Consider the following 27293-nt stretch of genomic DNA (forward strand, 5'->3'; position numbering starts at 1 on the left):
CCAATATATATGTTCCTTCTTCGAATTGTTCCTTGATTATGTAGATTAAATCCCAACCACTATTCTTTTCAACTGATGAGAATTAATCAGCTCATATATAAAAAGGACAACAACAGAGTTGGAAGTCCAGTGGAAGGCTTGACAGGTTTGCCAATGGTTTAGTGGGAAAATGCAGAGAGAAACAGAGATGCCGGGACCAGGAAAGGAAAGGTTAATTATGGTTGGTGCTGGGTTTGCTGCTCTCAGCAAGGATAGTAGAATGCTACAATAGGCTTGAGCACCACAAGGCTATGGGGAGGAAAAGACAACCAGGGTTCAGACTAACTGAAGTCCGTTGACTTAAACTGCAAAGTATTTGAAAGAAAGAAAAAGACTAGCATTTAGGTAGCGCTTTTTATACCCGCCGCATGTCTCAAGGCACTTTCCAGCCAATGAATTATTGGTCACTTCTGTGGGAAACCTGGCAGCCAAATAGTGCACAGCAAGCATGTACAGCAATAACCAGATAATCTGCTTTTGGAGGTAGAATTTTTGGCCAGGACATCAGGTATAACTCCCCTGTTCTTCTGCGAAGGTGTATCATTGTTTACATCTGCCCGAGAGGACAGACAGGGCTTCATTTTAACGTCTCATTTGAAAGGTCACACCTCGGATGGTACAACACTCCCTCAGTACTGCACAGTACTGAAGAGTCGGCGTTGATTTTTTTGTGCTCAAGTACTGGAGTGGGACTTGAACCGGGTACTTTGTCTCGGGGGGGGAAGAGTGCTATCAACTGAGGCACCACTGGCTTGTGCGCGAATGCTGGATGGAGTCAGGAATGGGCTCAGCTGTGATACATAGCTGGAACTGAATAGCCTTCTGAAACACAGGGCCAGGATTTTGTCAGAAATCCAGCAGCTACCTCTCCTTGGCTGTTTGGGGCAGCCCTGGTGGGTTTTTAGGCCCACCATGCAAGTAATGAGCTGCCATTGGGGCTCCCATCCCAATGACCTGTCTCACCAGCAGCAGCGGAAAGCTGTTAAATGGCTACTTAAAGGACATAATTGGCCACTGGGCGGGAAGGCCTTTCTCCATCATCCACATGGCGGTGAGAAGGTGACTGACATTCCATCCCTCACCCTTTTTCAACCTCATCTCCTATCTCTCTTGTCGTCTGCAAAGAATTCAGCTCTCAGTCTGGGTTTATTCGTGACCAATTGTCATTTGGATGTGGTACCAGTGGAACTGTACTTCAGCAACAGTCTGTGTCTTGAGAAAAGGGGAGTAACAACCCAATTTTGTTTGGGATTACTGCTACTGTGTATCTACATTTACAAAAGTCTGCATATGCACACAACAATGAACATAAATCTGCTTTTCAAAATGGTGGGGAAAATTGCTCTGCCTGTAAACACCTACACTATCCGTGGAAAAAGGTGGGATCCACTTAGGCTCAAAGCAGCCACAAGGTTCTGTGAAATATTACTTGCAAAGCCACTCCCAACTCAGATAAAATGTCATCAAATTCCGCCCTGCAAAAGCAAGGCTGCTACTGAAAATGTTTCCCAGTCATAAAGGGTTATAATTGAAATTCACTACCCATCACCACGGAATCTTGCGTGTAAAGTCAGCCAGGGCTCTGCTGCTCTAGCTTTCTGTACAGCCTAATGTCATCCCTCCCACCCCTATCTCCTCACGAATAAGGTGTTGCTTACCCTTCGCCTGCGATGTGCCAGTGACGGGTCCGGGATGTTGCCGTTCCCGTTAGTCGTGTCGCTGGAGCACTGGTTGTTAATCGATGATGGCCTTAAGACATGGCCACCCTCGTGTCCTGCCTCAGCACTAATCCCACAGCCGAAAACAAAACTCGCCAGCGAGTGGTAATGAGCCAGCAGCACGACCCCATGGACCAGCTCTGCCAGTGACCAACAGTGCTCACCGATTTTAAGCAAGTTCTAGGTAGATGGAAAATGCAAAATGCTAAATTTTAAAAGGTGGCAAAAAATAATGATTTCATTGTTTTTCCCCTGCTTCACTTATTTCATTGCTTAATTTTTCTAGATTCCCCCCCCCCCCCAAACACACACATACACACAAGAGAGAGACTCCCAGGCCTCCAATATTATTTTAAAATGAGCCCAAAGAGCCAGGCAAGAGACATCAGATTTACCCAGAGGAGAAACATTTGGCTAGTGCACTCTACAAACTAAGAGGTGGTTTTGATAGAGTAAATAAGGAGAAACTGTTTTCACTGTTGGGTGTTTTGTGAACCAGAAGACACAGATTTAAAGGTAACTAGCAAAAGAACCAGGGAAATAGGGGGCGGGATTCTCCCATCGTGCAGCTAAATGTCGACGCCGGCGTAAAAACGGGAGTGTTTTACTCCGGCATCGGCGCCTGTTCCGGGACCCCATTCTCCGTCTCACAGGGGGCTAGCACGGCAGTGGAGAGACCCACGCCGCTCCAGCTGCCGATCCCGGCGTGAACCGGGCGCCGCAGGATCTGCGCATGCGCATTTGGGCAGGCACCAACTAGCGCATGCGCAGTAGCCTTCTTCCCCATGCCAGCCCCAACGCCAAATGGCGCAGGGCTACAGGAGCTGGCGCGGAGGAAAGGAGGCCCCCAGCCAGAGAGGCCGGCCCGCAGATCGGTGGGCCCCGATCGCGGGCCAGGCCACTACGGAGGACCCCCCCCCAACCCCTCCCCCCCAGGCCGCCCCCGGACCCTTCAACGCCGAGGTCCCGCTGGCTCAGAGATGTTAGAACGGCGCCGGCGGGACTCATCTCGATTTTTTGTGACGGCTGCCCGGCCCATTCAGGCCGGAGAATTGGTGCGCTGGCCCGATCCGGATAGTCATCGCATACCCCGACCGGCGCAGCGCCAACCACGCCAGCGCTGACGGGTCGGAGAATTCCACCCAGGATTTCTATTCTTACAGAGCAAGTAGTTCTGTTCTGGAATGCACTGCTTGGCAGTATGGTGTGAGCAGATTAAATAGTAACTTTCAAAAGGAAACTAAATGTGAATGGGAAAACAAATTGCAGGGCGGGGCACCCACACAACCCAAAGATGTGCAGAGTAGGTGGATTGGCCACACTAAATTGCCCCTTAATTGGAAAAAATGAATTGGGTACTCGAAATTTATTTAAAAATATAAAAAATTGCAGGACCATGCGAAAGAGCAGATGAGTGGGGCTAATCTAATAGCTCTTTCAAAGAATTAGCACAGGCACAATGACTTAGACTTAGAACATACAGTGCAGAAGGAGGCCATTCGGCCCATCGAGTTTGCACCAACCCACTTAAGCCCTCACTTCCACCCTATCCCCGTAACCCAATAACCCCGCCTAACCTTTTTGGTCACTAAGGGCGATTTATCATGGCCAATCCACCTAACCTGCACTTCTTTGGACTGTGGGAGGAAACCCACGAAGACACGGGGAGAACATGCAGACTCCGCACACACAGTGACCCCGTGAGGAATTGAACCTGGGATTCTGGCGCTGTGAAGCCACAATGCTATCCACTTGTGCTACTGTACTCCCACAATGGTCTCCTGTGTTGAATGATTCTATGAAACAAGGATAGCACAGTGGTTAGCACTGTTCCTTCAGGGTAGCATAGTGGTTAGCACCGTTGCTTCACAGCTCAAAGGTCCCAGGTTCGAATCCCGGCTTGGGTCACTGTCTGTGCGGAGTCTGTGCGGAGTCTGCACATCCTCCCCGTGTGTGCGTGGGTTTCCTCCGGGTGCTCCGGTTTCCTCCCACAGTCCAAAGATGTGCAGGTTAGGTGAATTAGACATTCTGAATTCTCCCTCAATGTACCCGAACAGGTGCCGGAGTGTGGCGACTAGGGGATTTTCACAGTAACTTCATTGCAGTATTAATGTAAACCTACTTGTGACAATAATAAAGATTATTATTATTAAGAAGAGTACACAGACATTTCAGAACTCATTTTAATAGAAATAATAATTGATCAAAATGGTCTTGCTGTTTTAAGTTTATTATTTTATTTCTTTCAAAATGATTGTATCACAGGGAAATCCAAACATATATACAGGATGTGGTTGAATGGTGGCTCAAATTCAGCCTCAACCCAGATGGTATGTACGGTTCTTAGAAGGATGAATCTCACCTCAATGTGTTGCTTGGTGATGAGCCAGGGCCTATGTGCCAGGATCTTGTTGATCTCATTAAGGTTCCTCAGTCTCTGAGGGATACAGTCGAGTCCCTTCAGCCACTGTGGGTCACCACCCACCTGCAAAAACTGATTAATATGAACCTCCACCAAATAAGAGGACTGGTGTCGAGCTGCCGCCTAGAAAGGTGCGTGTGTGAGAGAGAGAGAGAGAGTGAGTGATTGAAGGTTTAACAGACAAAAATCAAGATTATCATAGAATTTACACTGCAGAAGGAGGCCATTCGGCCCATTCAGTCTGCACCGGCTCTTGGAAAGAGCACCCTCCCAAGCCCACAACTCCACCCTACCCCATAACCGAGTAACTCCACCCAACACTAAGGGCAATTTTGGACATTAAGGGCAATTTTGGACACTATGGGCAATTTAGCATGGCCAATCCACCTAACCTGCACATCTCTGGACTGTGGGGGGAAACTGGAGCACCCAGAGGAAACCCACGCACACATAGGGAGAACATGCAGACTCCGCACAGACAGTGACCCAAGCCGGGAATCGAACCTGGGACCCTGGAGCAGTGAAGCATTTGTGCTAACCACTATGCTACTGTGCTGCCCTAGGACCTGAAGCAACAGTAAATTAAACAATGTTCCTTGATTGGCCATTGCACCGCCTTGTGTGACACTGAGGCAAAGAGGCGCAAGAAATATGAGCAGGAACATGCCATTCGGCCCCTTGATCTGCTCCACCATTGAGTAAGATCATGGGAGTAAATTTTGAGGAAAACAGAATTCTCAGTCACAGCACTGGAGAAAGAAACAATCAAGTGCTCGTTCCACCTCTGAACAGATACTGGGTTCCATACTCTGAAACCATTTCGCACCATAGGGTGAAATAGGGAGGACATGGTACGGGGAAGCAGGATTTAGGCACTTGTGAGTTTCTCTGCCTTCAAAGCGCAACCCTTAATTTAAAAATGAATGATTTGTTTTAAAAGTTTCACACAGAGGGTGGTGAGCATCTGGAACGAGCTGCCAGAGGCAGTGGTAGAGGCGGGTACAATTCCTTCCTTTAAAAAAGTTGGACAGTTACATGGGCAGGGTGGGTATAGAGGGATATGGGCCAATGTGGGCAAGTGGGACTAGCTTAGTGATAGAAACTGGACGTCATGGACAAGCTTGGCCGAAGGGCCTGTTTCCATGCTGTAAACATCTATGACTCTAATAAAAATCCATGAAACATTAACCAGAAGTGACAGGGATTTACCCAGAGGAATGAAAAAAATCCCTGCCTAGGCTAGAAATGGTACATGTGTCAGGAGGCTACAGGGAAATAACACAAACAAAAATTCCCCCAAACCTCCTGAAATCAGAATAAAGGCTGGAAGAAGACGTTGTGATTTTAGTCGGGTCTTGAGTCTGAAATGGACGCTGTAGCTGAGACCTGGCTTTCATGGCATCCCAATCTTAAGTGACTGAAGACAGAGACACAAGGACCCAAGAAATCAATGAACGGCCTATGAAAAGGTCCTGTATAGGAATCCTGATTTGTTTAAGCTGGCTATTTGCCTACAACACATTTGTTGAAGTGCACCTCAGTGGGTTAGATTATTGCAGTACTCCAGCTCCCACAGTAGAGGATGCATTCTATTACTAGACGGCACAAGGAGATTCAATTGCTTCAGTGGGCATCCTGTTTTGAAAACTCCATTAACGGCATGCTGACTACCATGAGAATCTCTGCTTCAGCACAACTAACACCTGCTGTAGAGGATGTCTTAATTTTAAAGTTCTTAAATTTGTGTTCAAATTTGCCTCTTCAACTTGCCTCTTCCTTATTTCCATGGTCTGTTGCATCTCCTCTATTGTCTTAAAATCACCTTCATTGGCAGCCGTGTCTTTTGAATCCCATCCCTAAACCTCCCTGCCCCTTCAGCTCTCTCTCTTCCATTAAACAATCGTCTCTGACCAAGCTTTCAGTTGCCTGTCGAATGATCCCCCTTGTAACATGGTGTGAATTTCTGTTTGATAATACTCCTGTGAAGCATTGTGGGATGTTTTACTACATTGGAGGTGCTTGTATAAATGCAAGTTATTATTATTAGGCGTTATAGGTTTAAAACATAAGATCTGACACAGCAAAAAAAAAAGATTGGAAAAAGAGAAAAGCAAATCAGAAACCCTCACTCTATCCTTCTTAGGTATGCTCCCTTTACAAGTGTTCCTCTAGGCCAATGAGGCCTGTGACTGAGAGGCTGCACAGGTCAGCCTGCTCCAAGGGTAACCATGAGGGGTTAGTGTGACACGCACCAGTAATGAAATCTCTTCTGAATGTCTGTCTCTCCTGTACAGAGAGAGCAAAATATGAAACTCCGCAAAGTGGTTGCTAAACCCCGTGCATTAATGCCACACCAGACCATGTTATTTTCCAAAGCTCGGCAGAAAAGACACAATGACATTACCATGATGGCGATGTAGTGTCGGTAGTGGAAGGGGAGGGGTCCGTCCATATTTAGCAGGTAGTGTTGGGTTTTCAGGAATGTCTCCAGGTACTGAGGGTGGCATCCCATGAGCTGCACGACTCCGTCCAGGCAGCTCCTGCTGCCCAGTGCCTTCACAAACAACAGGTGGGTCCGCTCATTCTCTGCACCCGTCTTGTTGATCCAACATTAAAAACAAGCACAACAGCAAAGTCAGTATAATTCCTCAAAACCCATTCACTTCAAAGAAACCAGGCTAGCCATCAAGTTTATCAATCTCACAAGCTTTCATTATCTTCACCCATACCATCTGATCCCAAATGTGGAAAGAGAAACGTAGATGGTTACAACTTTTAACATTTCCCCCACTTCATGTGTATGGAGCAGGAGTAGTCCATCTGGCCCTTCGAGCCTGTTCTGCCATTCAATGAGATCATGGCTGATCTTTTGTGGACTCAGCTCCACTTTCCCGCCCGAACACCATAACCCTTAATCCCTTTATTCTTCAAAAAACTACCTATCTTTATCTTGAAAACATTTAATGAAGGAGCCTCAACTGCTTCACTGGGCAGGGAATTCCATAGATTCACAACCCTTTGGCTGAAGAAGTTCCTCCTACATTTGTTTTATTTATTATGTGTGGCCAGTGAGTATTTCCAATTCATCTAAACTAGGACATCAATGGTGGTAAGCAGAACACTAACTGAGATAATAAGAATACAGGCATAAGCAAGACTAGTCAAATAATTCATTAATCTAAACACTATAGATGGCAGGGCAGGCAATGTGCTGTAGCTGCAGTATGTGAGAACTGGTGCTTACCATTGTGCCTGCAGCTCAAGGAACTTCGACTCAGAGTTAATGAGTTGTAGTCTGAGCTTCGGACACTGCGGTGCATTCGGAAAGGGGAAAGTTACCTGGATACTTTGTCCAGGAGGGAGTCACACCTCTTAGGCTAGGATCTTCTGATTTGGTCCACAGTCAGGGGCAGGAGGGTGCAATGAGGCAGCTATGAGGAACGGAAGGTAGAAATGGAACCTCAGTCTTTGTAACTGTCCAATAGGTTAGAGGTTCTTGAAGCTTGTATGGGCTACAGGGTGGATGGTAAACAGACCATGATCCAGGAAGCGATTCAAGTGGGGGGAGTTAATAGGAAAGTAGCGGACAGTATGGTCAGGGGGATAGACACAATTCTCTTTAGCCGAGAGCAAGTCCATGAGTTTGTGTTGCCTGCCCGATGCCTAGGATTGGAACACTGCTCTGGGCTGGAGAGGAACTTACAGTGGTCTCTTTATTTAAGACAGGCCATAATTGCATTGAAAGCAGTGCAGAGAACGTTCACTCGACTTATCCCTGGGATGAAGGGGCTGTCTTATGAGGAAAAGTTAGACAGGTTGGGCCTGTAACTTTTGTAGTTGTGAAGAATGAGAAGTGATCTTGTTGAAACATACAAGATCCTGAAGGACCTGATCGGTTGGCCACTGAAAGGATGTTTCCCATTATGGGAGAGACTAGAACTAGGGTATGCAGTTTAACATAAGGGGGTCTCCCATTTCTCCCTCAGAGGGTCGTTAATCTCTCCCCCAGCAGAGGCTGGGTCTTTGAATATCTTTAAGGTTGAGTTGGATAAGATTTTTTTACTGACAAGGAAGTCAAAGGGTACGGGGGGTGGGGGGTGGGGCACGTAGACAGGAAAGCAGAGGCTACAATCAGATCAGGCATGGTCTTATCAAATGGCAGAACAGGTTCAAGGGGCCAAATGGCCTACTTCTGCTCCTAATTCATATGTTGTGATGTTATATTTCCCACAACGCTGGCATAGGCCAAGCTGTGCATTTGGTGGAAACCATCAAGAGGAAAAGCACTTGCTTCCCCAGGAATGGGAAGAACATGGGAGGGAAGGGTCACTCATGTTTCAGTAATCTATTCTTAATTTCTGGTTACACGGCGGCACAGGTTTGTCTAGGAGGGAAGGTCGCACATTTACTCTCTCGTCTAATATTCACAGGTACCGATGAAAAAAAAAAGCAACCAAAAGCCTGCGAACATAAATTGTTGGCAAAATAAATTAAAACCTTTTTAATAACTGCTCTTGAGATGGCTTCTCAATACGCAAGGATAAACTGAGCCATTCGGGTTCTTTCCGGGCTGGGACAGCAATATGGGCCAGCGAAACTGCAATTGGGCTTGGGAGTTGAAAAATTAATCAGACAGGATTCCAATACTTGATTTTTATCCAGTGACCTATTGGACTTCAGTATGATAGAATTGGGTTGGCAATTGTTGGCAATGATGTCCCTATAATTGAAAATCCCTCACTTGAGCAAAAGCCAATGGACAAGATATTGGTGGCCCGAAAATGCCCGTAGAACTATCCTTCAGTGTTAGTCGCGGGAGCGCTTTGCCCACTAGTAGCAACCGTCTCTAGAGTTAGCCCGTACAAGACTTTTTAAAAAACCAAAATAGCTCATTTTCCAAATCTCCTTTCAGTAAACAATTAATTTGAACATTACCTCATGCTCGGGTATCAATGGATTTTGCCCATTGGTGCATGGTCGAGGGACCCTGCCTGCCCGCTCCTGGAAGAGAATCAGGAGAAACAAATGTTACCAAACACCAGATTGACGTACTATTCGGCTACTTTTCAAAGTTCTTTTCACAACCAGGCAAGCTTCAATAATAATAATAATAATTGATTATCGTCACAAGTAGGCTTCAATGAAGTTACTGTGAAAATCCCCTAGTCGCCACATTCCAGCACCTGTTCAGGGAGGCCGGTACGGGAATTGAACCAGCGCTGCTGGCATTGTTCTGCATTACAAGCCAGCTGTTTAGCCCACTGTGCTAAACCAGCTTCAGTTGATTTCCTTTCTTCTTTTATAAGTATATTTAGAAACTTAGTTGTGAAATCACCCACAGAACACTGGCAGAGGTTTAAAAGAAGAAACAAGAGGAGGTAAATCAGGAAATAACAATTAGACAACGGCAGGTTTGGTTTTAAAACCCTTTGAGATTCTAAGTGGAATAATAAGTTAAAGCACCAGGCAGGTTGCGGACTGCTCCAGCCCCGCTCGCCAGGATCGTCCAGCCCTGCCAAAAGTCAGTGGGCTTTTGGCTGGGCCGCCGAATCTCCAGGGGCGGCCACGATGGGGCCAGAAGATCCCGGCCTTCATTTCCACAGCGTGCGGATGGAGGGAACAGAGGTGTATTTGGGGGTTAGAAGAAACAAGGGAAGAAAGGTCAGTACAGCATTGACTACAGTTGTGAATGCTAAATTGAAAAAAAAGTGAAAATTTTGCAACAGAGAGACAAAAGGTTGCCAAAAGTTTCAGCAGAGGTTGAAAGGAATCCATATCTCTGAAAACACTGGCGACTGGGGACTCTCTTGGTACATGAATCTTGCATCATTCACTTGCATGGGGAAATGTTTTGCTGGGGTGATTTACTGTCAGCATTTTAACTTATACTCTTCAAAGGACATAAAGGAAGTAAAGTACTCAAATAACCAAGGGAAGAAGTGAGAAATAAAGAAAATACATTCCTTAAAACCCATGTCCCAGCTTTTAGTCAGTGTCCTAATGTCTCCTTATGTGCCTTGATTGATTACACTGCTGTGTGGCAACTTGAGACATTTTACTACATTTAAGACGCTATATAATTACAAGTTGGTGGGTGTAAGGGCAATGAGTGATGACAAGTTCAGCTATCGTACCCTACATGACAAAATAGCCAGCCAACGATCATTAGGTTCAGATATTAATAATTATGAGAATGATGTACCACTGGGTGGTCCTTGCCTGTGGAACCATACCCACATCTGAGGCAGTGCCTACAAACACATCAATCAGTCCAACAATTGTGCAGCAGGCAAAGCTGTTTAAAATTCTGGCATTGAAAAGCTTTACAGTAAACACAAGACTGTTGAGGGGGTTTCAAATAACTCGGGACGCAGAGAAGCAAGTCCAGCTCGTACTGTGGAGATCTGCAAATATGTGTCCGTGTAGAGAAATGTGGAACAGTGGTGCTGCTCGCATCTAGGTCATGTCAACACAGCACCGAAGTGATAATCTATCAGTGTATTCTGAACTTCATCTACCACATTACGCTACTGTATAGCTGGACAGAGTGGCACAAAAGGCAGATAAAGAAACACAAAGGCTGAGAGAGCAATATATAGTAGCTAGGGGAGAACCAAAAACAGAGGCAGAGAACAGAAAAAAAACTAGAAGCAGAGAGAGAAAGCAAAATGTCAACAGAGAAAAACAAATGCGAAAAAAAGATTAAGCAGAACAGAAAAAGAAAGAGGCAAGTAACAATAGAATCAAAGGTGATACACAGAGCCAGAGATAGAAGAATGAAGGGTAGAGGGAGAAATGGAAAAGAATTAGGTTTAAACATAAAAACAGCTTTACAGGAAAAGGGGAAACACAAAATGGAGGCAAAGAAAGTGACAATAAATGTTGGCCACGGCAAAATGGTTATTAATGATTAAAGGTCAGTTATTACTCACACTGGAAAAGATCACGCTAACATTTTAAAAGAATGGGGTCTAGTTTTTCAGTATTTGCTGGCACTATCATGCCCATGGTAGCTCTGGAAAAGTGCGCATTGCAGCAGCCTCAGTAAATAATAAGTTGTTTCAAAGATGACTGATATCTTCGTAGTTATCAAAGCTGTGCGCACAATGGAGGCTTTAAGGAGTTGGCCACTGGAAACCTTTAAAAATAATTGATAGCATGAACCCAAAGATGCAATCGGTGTAGATTTGCACCTAAGTGGTAGAAGATACCCTACAGGTTTGTCGGTCAGGCCAACGGCACCATTTTCAACTTTGATGTCCCCGTGTTCACCTGACAAATGGTACGGTTAAAAGCCATTTCAGCACATTAACACGAGTGACATTTCAACTGGCTTAAACCGTACTTCCTGGTGCCATACCACTCTCATAGTCCTCCCTCCTCACACATATACCATAAAATGGCAGTGTTACCTTTGCCTCCCTACACAAAAATCCGAAGCCAATCACAATCGAGCAATGGAAAACTCTCCAATTTCAGGAACACAACATCAGCACATGTACCTTTCAGTGAGCATTAGCACAGTTAGATGCAGAGTTTATCTTCAACAACCAGTCTCAATGTCATGCCAACTTATATTTCCATTTCCCACACCAGCCACAAGTGGGTGTTTAAAATTCCGCAAGTGCAGATTTAGCTCAAGCCAGAACATTTCCATTTAGTCTGGAAATTAGGCCACTGCCAATCTTGCTTGCTGGGAGGCGGGGGGGGGGGGTTATTTGTGCCCCGTCTCCCTGATTGGAGAAGTCCGAAGTCCTCCATAAGCTGGGCTGGGCACTATATTTTAATGTTCACTGCAAAAATAAGAGACACTCTTTTACCTGCAATGGGCCTAAAGTAAGTAAAGTCACCATAGTCCCAGGTGACCATAGGCTGCTTTCCCCTTTGAGGGGGAGAGCTGACCGGTGGTGATTTAACCTGAGGAGCACCACACCTCAGACGAGGGGCAAGTTTGAGAAGGTGGGCCTTCATGAAAAAGCTTAACCAGCACTGGAATTGAACACTCTGTTGTCATCGCTCTGCGTCACAAAGCAGCTGTCGAGCCAAATGACCGAAACCTGCCCCCAAAGGGCCTAACACCTGTATTATGTATGGCTAAAGGTGCCTCTCCTTTGTCTTTACTGATATGGTATGCATTATGCTTCCAGTCAATGTGCACATGCTGTCTGCCCATCCACCATATTGGGTCCTATGTCATTGCATCCAAAAAATGCAGTTTAGCTCATTTGGCTAGCCAGCTGGTTTGTGATGCAGAGCAAGGCCAGCAGCATTTCTGCACTGGCTGAGGTTATTCATGAAGGCCCTGCCTTTTCAACCTTGCCCCTCACCTGAGGTGCAGTGATCCTCAGGTTAAATCACCACCAGTTAGCTCTCCCCTCAAAGTGGAAAGCATCTTATGGTAATCTGGGACTATGGAGACTTTTACCTTTTACTTCTTCAATTTTGGCACAGCCGCTGATGCACTGAAGACGCAAACAGTTTGAGCGCTACCTGGCATTGACACTGGGGAATGTTTGCACTGCAAGCTTTTCTTATGCTGATCAGGGTGGCAGGTGTCCATGTTGGAGAGTGAAATGCTCATTGCCAATTTTGCCACATAGTCAGCATAAAACATTCACATGGAAACCTCTGACCCCAAAAATGCGCCCAAGTTCCATTTGCGAAAAACAAAATCTCACTGCAGCAGTGCCTTTTTTCATTCTTCTCACATAATCCAACACTGAAACCAAACCGAAACTATTGTATTTGTGCCATTTCATGGGTAGCTGTGTGCTGTAGGCCGGTGCCCACTTGCACCTAAGTTCACATAAGACCATTTCAGTCAGTAGACTGTGGAGACCTTCACCCCAGCAGTCCCGGCTCACAGACTTCAATAGAAAACAATACTCTGACATATTGTAGGCTAGAGTAGGAGTTACTCTTCTGAGGTTCTACGCTTCGTTCACACGAATCCGAGGCGTGATATAACTGTCGCAGGTTGCTTGATGCTGGCACTACAGATGCCTGAAATGGCAAAGTGTTCCATTTCCCCTGCACCGACCTCCCCTCCTAAATAACCACAGAAACTGCGCAGAGAATAAATGTAAAACTTTGTTGAAAGTTTTGCTGCACGACTTCTCCTACAAATGCAACAAGTTGAAAAGGCCATACCAACACAATAATGTCACAGCAGCCTGGACTCCCAATGCATCAGGCCTTCAGTTCAACCAACATTATGGAAAAAGGTATTCCACAAAGACTAACTTTGGATGCTGAAATTCACAGCATGTCAGCATTAAACAATTCATCACCTTGGACTGAGACCAAGTTTTTGAGACTGCAGCTGACGGCTTTCTTTAGTCCTTTACGGTTTGAGAGGAAGAGTTTCTTGGTTTCCTGCACTGAGGAGTTTTATTTAAATACTAAAACTTTCTTCTGACATAGAGAAAAAAATGTTAACCCTTTCTTTCCCACCAAGAGGAAATAAATACATTGATGTCAACTGCGAAAACAAATGCGTAGCTTTATTTTTCGAAAGGAGAGATGAGATGTTTTGATCAAGAAGTACTCTCCATAGACATTCCTTCCCCTGTCAGCGTTCAATCGAGCTGCAGTGAATGGGTCTCTCTCTCTCTCAAGCTTAAAATTCAGCTGTCACATTTCAGGATTTGATTATTTTTTGCACATTGTTCTATTTAAAGGCTATGTAAAAGAAAAAGTACTTTAAAATATTGGATTTCCACTGTTTAAAAAAAGGCAACAGCCACTTTCCAACGTATACTAGAGCCAGGCACGAACAACATTATGAAGGATTGTGGGAAACATCTCATCCCAAGGGCTCCGAATAGATGTTCATACTGTGGGCGAAGAGAGGCAAATGGAATGTTGTTGCCTATCAAAGAAAGAACTTGCTTCTATACAACACCTTTCACAACCATTGGAATGTCCCAAAGAACAAAGAAAAATTACAGCACAGGAACAGGCCCTTCGGCCCTCCAAGCCTGTGCCGATCCAGATCTGTACATCAATTTTCCCCAGGGCTTTTTCATTTACCGTATAGTTCGCTCATGAATTGGATCTTCCAAAATGCATCACCTCGCATTTGCCCGGATTGAACTCCATCTGCCAATTCTCCGCCCAACTGTCCAATCTATCTATATTCTGTTGTATTCTCTGACAGTCCCCTTCACTATCTGCTACTCCACCAATCTTAGTGTCATCTGCAAACTTGCTAATCAGACCAAAGCACTTTATAGGCAATATGGCATTTCTTGAAATAGATTCACTTTTATAATGTAGGAGACATGGCAACAAGCTTGCACACAGCAAGATCCCACTAATCGTTGAGAGGTAAATGGCCAGATAATTTTCTTCCATTAGTGATCCCGGTTGAGGGATAAGTATTGGACTGGACACCAGGGAGAACTCCTTGCTCTTCTTTAAATGGCACTATGGGATATTTTACATCCACTCGAGAGCATATGAGGCCTCACTTTACTGTCTCATCTGAAAAGCTGCTCCTTTAAGGCCTACCCTCAGTGCAGCACTTGAGCATGCGCCTGGATTATGTACTGAAGTCTCTAGGGGCTGGTTTAGCACAGTGGGCTAAATAGCTGGCTTGCAATGCAGAACAATGCCAGCAGCACGGGTTCAATTCACGTACCAGCCTTCCCCGAACAGGCGCCGGAATGTGGCGACTAGGGGCTTTTCACAGTAACTTCATTGAAGCCTACTTGTGACAATAAGCGATTATTCTTATTATTATTGACCCCATAGCTTTCTGACTCAAGAGGCACGAGTGCCACAGCTAACACCTGCAGAGCTTTACACAAGTCTAGTTTCACAATCGAGGTGGGGTGCAGGAGCAGTCTTGATTCGCAATTGTTCTAGCCAAAACCAGATAGAGAAGAGGTCAGGAACCATGTTCCAACATCCTGTAGGGATATAGGTGAACAACCTGTAAATATCGTGAGGCAGCTGGGCAGCAGCATTCAGAGGAAGGATGGAACACAGAAGAGAGAGGAGAGAAGGGCGGTTCAGTGGCACAGTGGTAGCACTGCTACCCGACCGCACCAGGGACCCTGGTTCCATTCCAACCTTGAGTGACTGTGTGGAGTTTGCACATAGTTTCTGCGTGGGTTTACTCCGGGAGCTCCGGTTTCCTCCCACAGTCCAAAGATGTGCAAGTTTAGGTGGATTGGCCATGATAAATTGCCCTGTAGTGCCCAAAAGGTAAGGTGGGGTTACCGGATTAAGGGGATAGGATAGGGGCGTGTGCCTAGGTAGGGTGCTCTTTCGGAGGGTCGGTGCAGACTCGAGGGGCCGAATGGCTTCCTTCTGCATTATAGGACAACAGCACATCAGTACACACAGATCAAGTCTGCAGCCAGCTTTTACAAAGGGGCGGCATGGTGGCACAGTGGTCACAGTGCCAGGGACCTGGGTTCAATTCCAGCCTTGGGTGACTGTGTGGAGTTTGAACGTTCTCCCAGTGTCTGCGTGGGTTTCCTCCGGGTGCTCCGGTTTCCCTCCACAGTCCAAAGATGTGCAGTGCAAGTGGATTGGCCATGCTAAATTGCCTCTTAGCGTCCAAAGATGTGTAGGTTAGGTGGGATTACGGGGCAGGGCAGGGGATTGGGCCTAGGTAGGGTGCTCTTTCAGCGGGTCGGTGCAGACTTGATGGGCCGAAAGGCCTCCTCCTGCAATGTAGGAATTCTATGGTTCTATGGAGTTGGAGTATTAGCTTTGAGTCAAGCAGGGTAGGATGGTATAGTTATTATTTCCATTTTATTGCACAAAGTTTTACAGACGGAATTACATGATTAACTATTGCCCTATGTTCAATTTACCATGAAACAAAAGCATCTTAGATAAAACTTTGTCTCACCTATTGGTTAACGCAGTCTGTCAAGGAGATTCATGCAAAAAGATACGAATGTTTAGTCCAAATCACAAGGGGATAGATACTATTGTTACGATCCAGTGAGACAATCTGAAAATGTTACATATCTATTAGATTTTGCTGGAATCACAATGTCCCAAGTGTTGCATGAGAAAGTGACCATGAAACCCTACAGGTTGGCCCACTTGTTGAAAGCCCACCAACAGTACAATTTAAATTCAGACCACATGTTTCTATATATTTCTCCCAGCGCCAGGTCTTTAGGAGCAGATGGTCAAGCCAGTACACACCAAAGGCAAGACTTTGTCACCCCTTCAGTTCTGAAGGTCCTTTAAGTTTCCTTGAAAGTAATGTGCTGCTCAGGAACATATGCTCAGACTTGTTCTGGGCTCGTATCCAAATATTCCCCATTCTTGAAAGACTGGTCAGCATCACACACTGCAGTACAACATTCTTTTTGATTTTTAAAATATATATCTCTAAAAATGTACTTCTGATGATGTTATCTAACATCAGAATTTTGGGGTTAAATTTGTTTTCTTCCCTATCCTGAAGCTACTTTGGTGGAAGGTGCAGTACTGATTAGTGCCACTTATGGAGTTGGCAGGTGTTCAGCCATAGCAGGCCACCTCATGCCCATTGTGTCAGGGACCACAGCGATTCATCTGAGATCTCTATTCTGTTGCATAGGATTACCAAAAGTACAAAGCTAATCTCAACCTCAAAGAGAGGTTGGATGGCTTGGATTGGTTCCGTTGGAGCAGAGAAGACTGAGGGGCGACCTGACCGAGGTGTAAAAGATTATGAGTGGCATGGACAGGGTGGATAGGGAGCAGCTGTTCCCCTTAGATGAAAGGTCAGTTACGAGGGGACACAAGTTCAAGGTGAGGGGCAGGAGGTTCAGGCGGGGGGGGGGGGGGGGGGGAATTGAGGAAAAATCCTTTTACCCAGTGGATGGCGATGGTCTGGAATGCACTGCCTGGGAGGGTGGTAGAGGTGGGTTGCCTCTCATCCTTTAAAAAGTACCTGGATGAGTGCTTGGCACGTCATAACATTCAAGGGTATGGGCCAAGTGCATGCAAATGGAATTAGGTAGACAGGTCATGCATCGGTGCAGACTCGATGGGCCGAAGAGCCGCTTCTGCACAGTATTATTCTGTGAACTCTGAAATCCCAGTCCCAGGCACACAGAAGTGGGTGAACTTCAGAAAGCGCAAGCAGCTCTGATGAATCAGGTCATTCAAGCTTTAGTACTCCTCTTCCCCACAGGCTCACTGAATTATATTTGGTTCATCAGACTGCCCAAATGTATCAAGCTGTCATTCTTGGAACCATCCAAATCCTTGATTAGGTTTTGGCCTGTAATATAAACCATCCAAATTCTTCAAATAGATTCCAGATTGTAACTCAATCTTAGTTATCAGCTATTATTCTTCATATTAATGGGTGGAACTTTACAGCCCATCCCGCATGTCCGGTCAAAGTCAATAGATTTTTGAATGGATCGCTGCATTTTTCTCCGCGCTGCGACGGGCTGTAAAATTGTGCCCCATGTTTTTTTCCATGGCTTTGCTCATAAGTAGATGTTGATTGAGATGTTTGTAACAGTACTGATCAGGTGCCCCATTGTGTGTCTGCTGCGGCTCAGTGATAGAGTTTTTGTCTCTGGGTCTCTGGGTTCAAGTCCATTTTCCTGTTTGGCTAGACATAAAGGAGCCCATGGTACTATTTCAATGAAGAGCATGGGAGTTATCTCTGGTGCCTTTGCCAATATTTATCGACTTCACATCAAAAAAAAGATAATTTGGTCATTATCTGATTGCTGTTTCAGGGAACATGTTGTGTGCAAATTGGCTGCCACATTTCCTGTATTACAACACTTCAAAGTACTTTGAGATACCCAGAGATCATGAAAAGCGCTATGTAAATGCAAGCCTTTCTGTGAAGAGGTTGCCTGAATCGACAAGTGTAAGTAACCTCAGGTGCCCGTTGACAACTGGGCCCAATAAAGGAAAGGCTTGCATTTATATTGTGTTTTTCATGGCCTTCAAGAAATCCCAAAACACCAATGAAGCACTTCTGAAGGATAGTCACTATAGTAACATAGGAAACACAGCAGCCAATTTGCGCATAGCAAACTCAAATAGTAATGCGATAATGACTAGAATACCATTTTAGTGGTGCCTTTTAAGTTTTGACCAGGACACCGGTGAGAATTTGCCTGCTCTTCAAAATAATGTCACGCGATTTTCCACATCCGTCTGAGAGCAGACAGGACCTCAGCTTAACCTCTCATCTGAAAGATGAATTGGAACCACTTGTAAATTTCCACCTCAAGGACAGAAGATCCCATTTTGAAACACCTGGCCATTTCCTCATCATTCTTTTTAAGAAAAACAAAGTGTCACACTTTCAGACATGGCATCCGCAGTGTGACAAATGTGCTCTAATTGCAAAAGGTTTTCTGTGGCGTTGCTGATGGAAAATTGGAGGATATGCTGTTTTGGAACTATACTGGAATTATCAAAAAGGGAGTGAGAGGGAAAGTGTTCGAGGATGTAAATGTGACACTAAAACGAATAGCTGCTACAGAGAGGATTTAACAATATAACATATATATAACACACACAAATACAAAAGAAACACTATTTGAATCCCTGCATTAAATTTTAATGTCTAACCAAAGCTTGGTCTCTACTTCTTTTCATCATTAATATTGCCCCAAATTTAAAATATTCAACGGTGAAAGCTATGCATTTACACTTTAATAAAAAACACACTTTATAACATTCTTGCTATGTGCACCACAAGATTTTCTGAACTATCATAATAAGAATCATAGAATCCCTACAGTGCACCAGGAGACCATTTGGTCCATCGAGTCTGCACCCACCCTCCGAAAGAGAACTCTACCTAGGCCCACTGCCCCACCCCATCCCCGAAACCCTGCCTAAGCTTGGGACACTAAGGGACGATTTAGCATGGCCAATCCACATTACCTGCACATCTTTGGACTGTGGGAGGAAACCGGAACACCCGGAGGAAACCCATGCAGACATGGGGAGGAAGTGCAGACTTCACGCAGTCACCCGAGGCTGGAATTGAACCCAGGACCCTGGCACTGTGAGGCAGCAGTGCTAACTACCGTGCCACCCCAAAACATGTTTTTTTCTTTCCTTTAATCTATGAAAGCAGTTGTTTCTCTTTAGTGTAAAGTTCCTATTGTGCTTTTCCTTTTCTTGAGAACTTTATAGATACATTGAGGCTATATTTAAGTCACTTTCTTTCATATGTTCATAAGTTTTAAAGTACAGATACATGAGCCAGGCTTTTGTTGGAACAGTGGGCCCAAATGTTGGGCGGCAACTCCAACTTGGCCATTTGTGGGATCCCTGGTCACAGTGTTTGATCATCTGGCAACTAATTAGTTGCCATTGGTGCTCCTTGACCTTTCAAAGGACAAGGGCCTGTCTCGAAGGATTGCCAGCCAAATGGAGGGCAAGCGGTTGGGCAGCGCCATTGGGAGTGGTGGCCTGCTGGGACTGGACCTCGCAGAGAGGATGCCATGGGAGCAGACCACAATCCCAACAAGGTAAGTGGGGGTATTAGGGGGTGTACCAGGGCCAGTCAGGCAGGTTGAGACAATGGTTGGTGTGGGCTGGGAGGGGTTGCCATGGTAGCGCCCATTGTCACTGTGGGCCTGACTAGGACTCAGAGTTCACCATGCAGTCTCCCCATGGGGTAAAATGCCAATGATAGCAGGAAGAGGCCCTCAATTGGCCAGTTAAGTGACTTAATTGACCTCTGCGCAGGAGGTTAGCCTTTTCCTAGAGGGCTGGTAAAATCCAGCTTACAGTAAAACAAGACTGAAACCACCTCAGAGAATAAGAACACAATTTTACAGTTTATACATTTGATGTTATTCACAAAATTGGTCCAACAATAAACAATCCATGGAAAGAAGAAGCAAAACAATATGTTATAATGGACAGACTCCTGCAGCAACAGTCCTGGTAGATTAGAATATCATAAGAAAGATCAAGTTGGCTGCAATGCCATTGAGGGGTTGGGTTACATTTAAAGTCCATATGTCGAGTTCAATATGAATGGGAGGATAGAAAAGGGAGGAACTTCTATTGAGTGATATAGTGCAACCATGCGCCTATGGATGTGAGAGTTGGACCCTGAGAATAACAGCTTTTGAAATGTGGGTTTGGCGGGGAATGCTCAGAATCAGCTGGATGGACAGAAAGACAAATGAGTGGGCTAGAGCAAGGATAGACGTTCAGGAATCAAAAGGATTGCCAAGTACAATTAGAGAGAAAGATAGCCAAGTACGGACATTGGAAATGATACCCTGGCAGCATTATTCTGGCAACAACTGATAAAGAAATTGAGGGTAAAAACAGAAGAGGAAGAAGAAAAATCAGATGTTGGGATAACATTGAGATGTGGACTGAAGGAGGCTTGAAGGAACAAAGAACAAAAGAACAAAGAAAATTACAGCACAGGAACAGGCCCTTTGGCCCACCCAGCCTGCGCCGATCCAGATCCTTTATCTAAACCTGTCTTCTATTTTGCAAGGATCTACTTCCCTCTATTCCCCGCCCGTTCATATATCGGTCTAGATGCATCTTAAATTATGCTATCGTGCCCGCCTCTACCATCTCTGCTGGCAAAGTGTTCCAGGCACCCACCACCCTCTGCGTAAAAAACTTTCCACGCACATCTCCCTTAAACTTTCCCCCTCTCACCTTGAAAAGCATGGACTTTATGGAGATTTGATTGAGGTCTTGAAATGGTGAAATGATTAGATTTGGTGCATGAGGATGTGTTATTTGAGTTAGGTAGGTTATAAAGGACCAGGACACTAGAGTATAAATTACGCAAAACATAAAACTAGGTTAGATCTCAGGAGGTACCTCTTTTTACAGAGATTCATCACCCTATGGAGCAAGAAGCTACACAGAAAAACAATGGTGGAGACAAAGATTTGCTTAAACCTCCAGAACTACCCTTGCTATTGTTCTTGTTTCCTTCAGAAGCCTCTTAATAAGCTTTCCTCAACAGCACTTTTGATTCAATCATCTTTTCCATCTGGTACTTTATGTCTTCTGACCTTATCACAAACTCTGACCTATTTTTCCACACAGTGTTACTGTATGAATAGAAGGAATCTTGTTAATAAAAAAAAGACATGGATGAACCTTGACAGCGAGTGCAAGGATTTTATCTCACACAGCTGAGCCTATTCCAATGCTCATCTGGCATCTGTACCCTGGCACCTTCAATGTGCACGTCAAAGCCCTTTCGTAATGTAACTACGGCTAATGGAGGAGCCCCTTTTATTGTCCCGGATGAGGAAAGATAACTCGGCCGAGACCAGGGTATCGTTTTGTTCAAAGGTCAAAGACAAGAGACTTAACCCTTGTCAAATGGGAGCTAAAGCCAGTGGCCCTTGAAAACACTGACAGGACTTCTTAGACGCAGCATAATGGAAGACTTTGAGTGAGCTTTGCTGGTATCAATCTTCGGAGTTGTTCAGTGGTAGTTTCTGTTTAATAAATAAGCTCGATTCATTAAATCTTTAGCAGCTTGAGCACCTTATTGCAAGTCTGAAGCAACTGTTTCACCCAACAGATGAGCAAATGTAATACTTGCCTCCAAATGTCTGTTAGCAGTTTGAAATATCATCTGATAGGAGGTTTATTCATTTAAAAGCTGTTGCAGTTGATTGTTTATGGTGATAAACTGGCACATGGTCAACGAAGAACAGGTTAACAGAATCATGGGGCGGGATTCTCCGACCCCCTGCCGGGTCGGAGAATCGCCGGGGGCTGGCGTGAATCCCGCCCCCGCCGGTTGCCGGATTCTCCAGCATCGGATATTTGGCGGGGGTGGGAATCGCGCCGCGCCGGTTGCCGGGCCCCCCCACCCCCCGGCAATTCTCCGGCCCGCGATGGGCCGAAGTCCCGCTGCTGGAATGCCTGTCCCGCCAGCGAGAATCGAACCACCTCTCTTACCGGCGGGACATGGCGGCGCGGGCCGGATCCGGGGTCCTGGGGAGGGGGCCGATCTGGCCCCGGAGGGTGCCCCCATAGTGGCCTGGCCCGTGATCGAGGCCCACCGATCCGCGGGCAGTCCTGTGCCGTGGGGGCACTCTTTTCCTTCCGCCTTGGCCATGGTCTCCACTATGGCGGAGACGGAAGAGACCCCCTCCACTGCGCATGCGCGGGTATGCCGTGAGCAGCCGCTGACGCTCCCGCGCATGCGCCGCACGGCAAAGTCATTTCCGTGCCAGCTGGCGGGGCACCAAAAGCCTTTCCCGCCAGCTGGCGGGACGGAAATCAGTCCGGTGCGGGCCTAGCCTCTCACGGTGAGGGCTCGGTCCCTCAAGATGCGGAGAATTCCGCACCTTTGGGGCGGCGCGATGCCGGACTGATTCGCGCCGTTTTTGGTGCCGGTCGGCGGACATCGCACCGATTGCGGAGAATCCCGCCCATGATATCCAATCCAACTATTGTCAACCTTCATCAGCATTGAAACGTGACCACCTCGCACGGTAGCATTGTGGACAGCACAATTGCTTCACAGCTCCAGGGTCCCAGGTTCGATTCCGGCTTGGGTCACTGTCTGTGCGGAGTCTGCACATCCTCCCCGTGTGTGCGTGGGTTTCCTTCGGGGCTCCGGTTTCCTCCCACAGTCGAAAGATGTGCAGGTTAGGTGGATTGGCCATGATAAATTGCCCTTAGTGTCCAAAATTGCCCTTAGTGTTGGGTGGGGTTACTGGGTTATGGGGATAGGGTGGAGGTGTTGACCTTGGGTAGGGTGCTCTTTCCAAGAGCCGGTGCAGATTTGATGGGCCGAATGGCCTCCTTCTGCACTGTAAATTCTATGAATTCTATGATATTGACCGTGATACTGACAGACATAACAGCTGTCCACCCATGGGAAGCCTCATCTGTCACTAACCTGAGCAAATGCTGTATTGGATTACCCATCAGGAACTATCCTTTTAGAAGTGGCCCCTCCCAAACTCCATCTGGTCATTAACAATTTTTAACCATCCATTTGGACTCAATGGGCAAATTCATTTTTTGTTAAATTCTCTGCATGGAAATTTGCTGCTTTTCCCATCCGAACTTCAATCATTCCTTTACTTTTTTTTATTTGTTCATGGATGTGGGCATCGCTGGCTGGGCCAGCATTTATTGCCCTTCATTGAGGGCATTTAACAGTCAACCATATTGCTGTGGGTCTGGAGTCACATTCAGGCCAGACCGGATAATGATGGCAGATTTCCTTCCCTCGACGACATTAGTGAACCAGATGGGTTTTTATGACAATCGACACTGGTTTCAGGGTCATCGTTAATATTATTTTAATTCCAGTTTTTAAGAAAATTCTAATTCCACCATCTGTCATGGTGGGATTCAAACTCAAGTCCCCCGAGCATTACCCTCGGTCTCTGGTTTATTAGTCCAGTGACAATACCACTATGCCACTGGCAGATGCCAACCTCAAATGGATGAAAAATAGACTAATTTGAGCCCAGCATTTTAGTGCAAAAATAAAGGCTGAAGCATTCACAATAATCTTCAGCGAGATGTGCCAAGTGGATGATCCATCTCAAAAGTCTCCAGCATCGCAGAAGTCAGTCTTCAGCCAATTCGATTTGATTCGATAACCCCACATGATATCAAGAAACGCCTGAAGACACTGGATACTGCAAAGACCATGGGCCCTTACAATATTCCAGCAATAGTATTGAAGGCTTGTGCTCCAGAACTTGCCTCACCTCTAGCCAAGCTGTTCCAGTACAGCTACAACACTAGTAATATGGAAAATTGCTCAGGTATGTCCTGTACACAAAATGGACATATACAACCCAGCCAATTATCGCCCTATCAGTCTACTCTCAATCATCATCAAAGTGATGGAAAGAGCCATCAACAGTGCTATCAAGCAGCACTTATTCAGCAATAACCTGCTCACTGACACCCAGTTTGAGTTCCGCCAGGAACACTCAGCTGCTGACCTCATTATAGCCTTGGTTCAAACAAGGACAAAAGAGCTGAACTCCAGAGATGAGGCGAGTGTGAGTGTCCTTAACATCAAAGCAGCATTTGATAGAGTATGGCATCAAGGAGCCCTAGCAAATCTGGAGTCAATGGAAATCAGGGGGACAATACCGTCAATGGGAATCAGGGGGACTCATACCTGGCACAAAGGAAGATGGTTGTGGTTGGAGGTCAGCCATCTCAGTCCCGGGACATCAACGCATGAGGTCCTCAGGGTAGTACCCTAGGCCCGACCATCTTCAGCTGCTTTATCAATGACTTTCCTTCCAACATAAGGTCAGATGTGGGTATGTTTGCTGATGACTTCACAATGTTCAGCACCATTCACGACGTGCAAATTCAGCAAGACCTGGACAATATCCAGGCTTGGGCTAACGAGTAACGTTTGCACCAAACCAAGCAATGACCATCTCTAATAAGAGAAAATCAAACCATCGCCCCTTGACATTCAATGACATTACCATCACTGAATTCCCCCACTATAAACATCCTGGTGGTTACCATTGCCCCAAAATTGAACTGGACTAGCCATATAAATACTGTGGCTACAAGAGCAGGTCAGAGGCTAAGAATCCTAAGGCACTTCATGACTCCCAAAGCCTGTCCACCACCTACAAGACACAAATCAGGAGTGTGAGGGAATACACGCCACGTGCCTGGATGAGTGCAACTCCAACAACACTCAAGAAGCTTGATGCCATCCAAGACAAAGCAACCCACTTGATTGGTACCCCATTCACAAATATTCACTCCCTCCACCACTGACACACAGTAGCAGCCCTGTGTACCATCTACAAGATGCACTGTAAGAACTCAACAAGTAGTGACCAACATTTGAGATGATGAGAGGTTCAACATTTTAGATACAGTCATAGAGCCATTTATGGTACAGCAGGAGGCCATACAGCCCATCGAGTCTGTGCAGGCTAACAGCAGAGCAATTCAGTCAGTCCCACTCGGACCCCATAGCCTGATCGTCTTGATTTTGTGTCATACTGTCAGAGCATTGGGATGTTACGAGATAGAATCATAGAATTTACAGTGCAGAAGGCCATTCGGCCCATCGAGTCTGCACCGGCTTTTGGAAAAAGCACCCTACCCAAGGTCCACACCTCCACCCTATCCCCATAACCCAGTAATCCCATCCAACACTAAGGGCAATTTAGCATGGCCAATCCACCTAACCTGCATATCTTTGGACTGTGGGAGGAAACCGGAGCACCCGGAGGAAACCCACGCACACACGGGGAGAATATGCAGGCTCCGCACAGGCAGTGACCCAAGTCGGGAATCAAATCTGGGACACTGGAGCTGTGGAACAATTGTGCTAACCACAATGCTACCGTGCTGCCCTAGGTTTCTCAAGCAACTGACTGAAGAATAACCAGGACTGGCATGATTTGGTGCTTTAACTTTTCCCAGTGATCAGTTTCTCCCACTAGACGGTAACCAAGAGCAGCAATATGGAATGACATTGAAGGAAATGTGACCTCATGGGTACAGAGGTGGTTCAAGAGCAGAACAAAAAGGACCAAGGTAAAAAGAAGATTCTTACCCTGGAACAACAGGGTGAGTTGAATGTCATGTGGATCCATAAGACCATAAGACATAGGAGCAGAATTAGGCCACTCGGCCCATCAATTCTGCTCTGCCATTCAATCATGGCTGATATTTTTCTCATCCCCATGACCCCGGATCCCCTTATTGATCAAGAGCCTATCTATCTCTGTCTTAAAGACACTCAGTAATTTGGTCTCCACAGCTTTCTGTGGCAAAGAGTTCCACAGATTCACCACCCTCTGGCCGAAGAAATTCCTCCTCATCTCTGTTTTAAAGGGTCGTCCCTTTAGTCTGAGATTGTGTCCTCGGCTTCTAATATTTCCTACAAGTGGAAACATATTCTCCACGTCCACTCTATCCAAGCCATGCAGTATCCTGTAAGTTTCAATAAGATCCCCCCTCACCCTTCTAAACGCCAATGAGTACAGACCCAGAGTCCTCAACCGTTCCTCATATGACAAGCTCTTCATTCCAGGGATCATTCTTGTGAACCTCCATCAGGACCCTTTCCAAGGCCAGCATATCTTCCTTAGATACGGGGCCCAAAACTGCTCACAATACTCCAAAGGGGGTCTGACCAGAGACTTATATAGCCTCTATATCAGGAAAGATCTTATTTACTCTGTACAAATAAATATTTCTACTCCAGAATGGAAGAACAATATCAACATTTTCTGATGACAAGAGGATTGTGAAGGTGTCGGTAAATTAGCTACATGGGCAGATAAATGGCTGATGCAGTACAATATGAGGGATAGAATTGAAAAGTAGAGTTATGATAACATTTATATTGTACCCTGATGAGACCAAATTTAAAGAAGTACTGTGTCAGAGGTGCCAGAGAAACTGCAGCGAAAATTTACAAGAGTGATACTGGAAACGCATGGCTACATTCATCAAGAAAGCAGTGACAAGCTGAGTTTCTTATTTTTGGATAAAAAGGAGGTAGAGGGGCGACCTAATAGAGGGATTTAAAATCATGAAAGGTTTGGATAGAGTGGACCCAGAGAGAATATTTCCTCTTGTAGGGAAGAACATCAATATAAAATGGTCACCAAGAAATCCAATTCAGAAGAAACCTATTTACCAAAAATGTGGCGAGAATGTGGAACCCGCCACCAAAAGGAATGGGTGAAGTGAATAGCATGGAGGCATTTAAGGGGAAGTTAGACCAGCATATATGAGGGAGAAGGAAACAAGGGTTTATGATAAGTAGATTTAGATGGGGAAAGAAGGGAGGACGTTTTAGTCGAGCAGAAACACAGGCCGAATGGCCTGATTCTATGCCATATATCCTGGGCAAAGATACAATGTACAGTCAGCAGAAAAATAACTGGGAAAACAAAAGTGATAAGATTTTGTGTTTCCATTTGATAAGGAAGTTATCTAGACACCTCCTAACACCTGACTAAAGAGATGGTATTGGTCTGGTGACTATGCTTCTGCTTGGGCATAATGGTGCATAACTTCATGAGGCAGAGTGGTTGGACTCAGTTTTGCAATTTCAAAACATCAAGTTTTAGACTTTTTCTGTGCCCTTAGGAGTTACACAGAGGTATCCTTGTAAAAGGTGAAATGGGGTTGGCTTATGC

At 45.7% G+C, this 27293-nt stretch overlaps 1 protein-coding gene across 5 annotated transcripts in view; it reads right to left on the reverse strand.

Moving 5' to 3' along the window:
* Positions 1–27293, reverse strand: part of LOC140421222 (sestrin-1-like) — a 91199-nt gene that overhangs the window by 38852 nt on the left and 25054 nt on the right. For 3 of the 5 annotated variants that reach the window (XM_072505768.1, XM_072505770.1, XM_072505771.1), the window contains 4 exons: positions 9115–9180; positions 6584–6775; positions 4120–4302; positions 1698–1937 (listed from right to left, as the gene is read on the reverse strand). In XM_072505768.1, coding sequence (XP_072361869.1) covers positions 1698–1937; positions 4120–4302; positions 6584–6775; positions 9115–9180 — 681 coding nt within the window. Of the gene's footprint in view, positions 1–1697; positions 1938–4119; positions 4303–6583; positions 6785–9113; positions 9181–16045; positions 16127–27293 lie in introns of those variants that run through there. The other 2 variants (XM_072505773.1, XM_072505772.1) reach the window with 2 other exon arrangements.

The sequence above is a fragment of the Scyliorhinus torazame genome, chromosome 5 (assembly GCF_047496885.1).
Source record: "Scyliorhinus torazame isolate Kashiwa2021f chromosome 5, sScyTor2.1, whole genome shotgun sequence".
Classification (NCBI taxonomy): domain Eukaryota; kingdom Metazoa; phylum Chordata; class Chondrichthyes; order Carcharhiniformes; family Scyliorhinidae; genus Scyliorhinus; species Scyliorhinus torazame.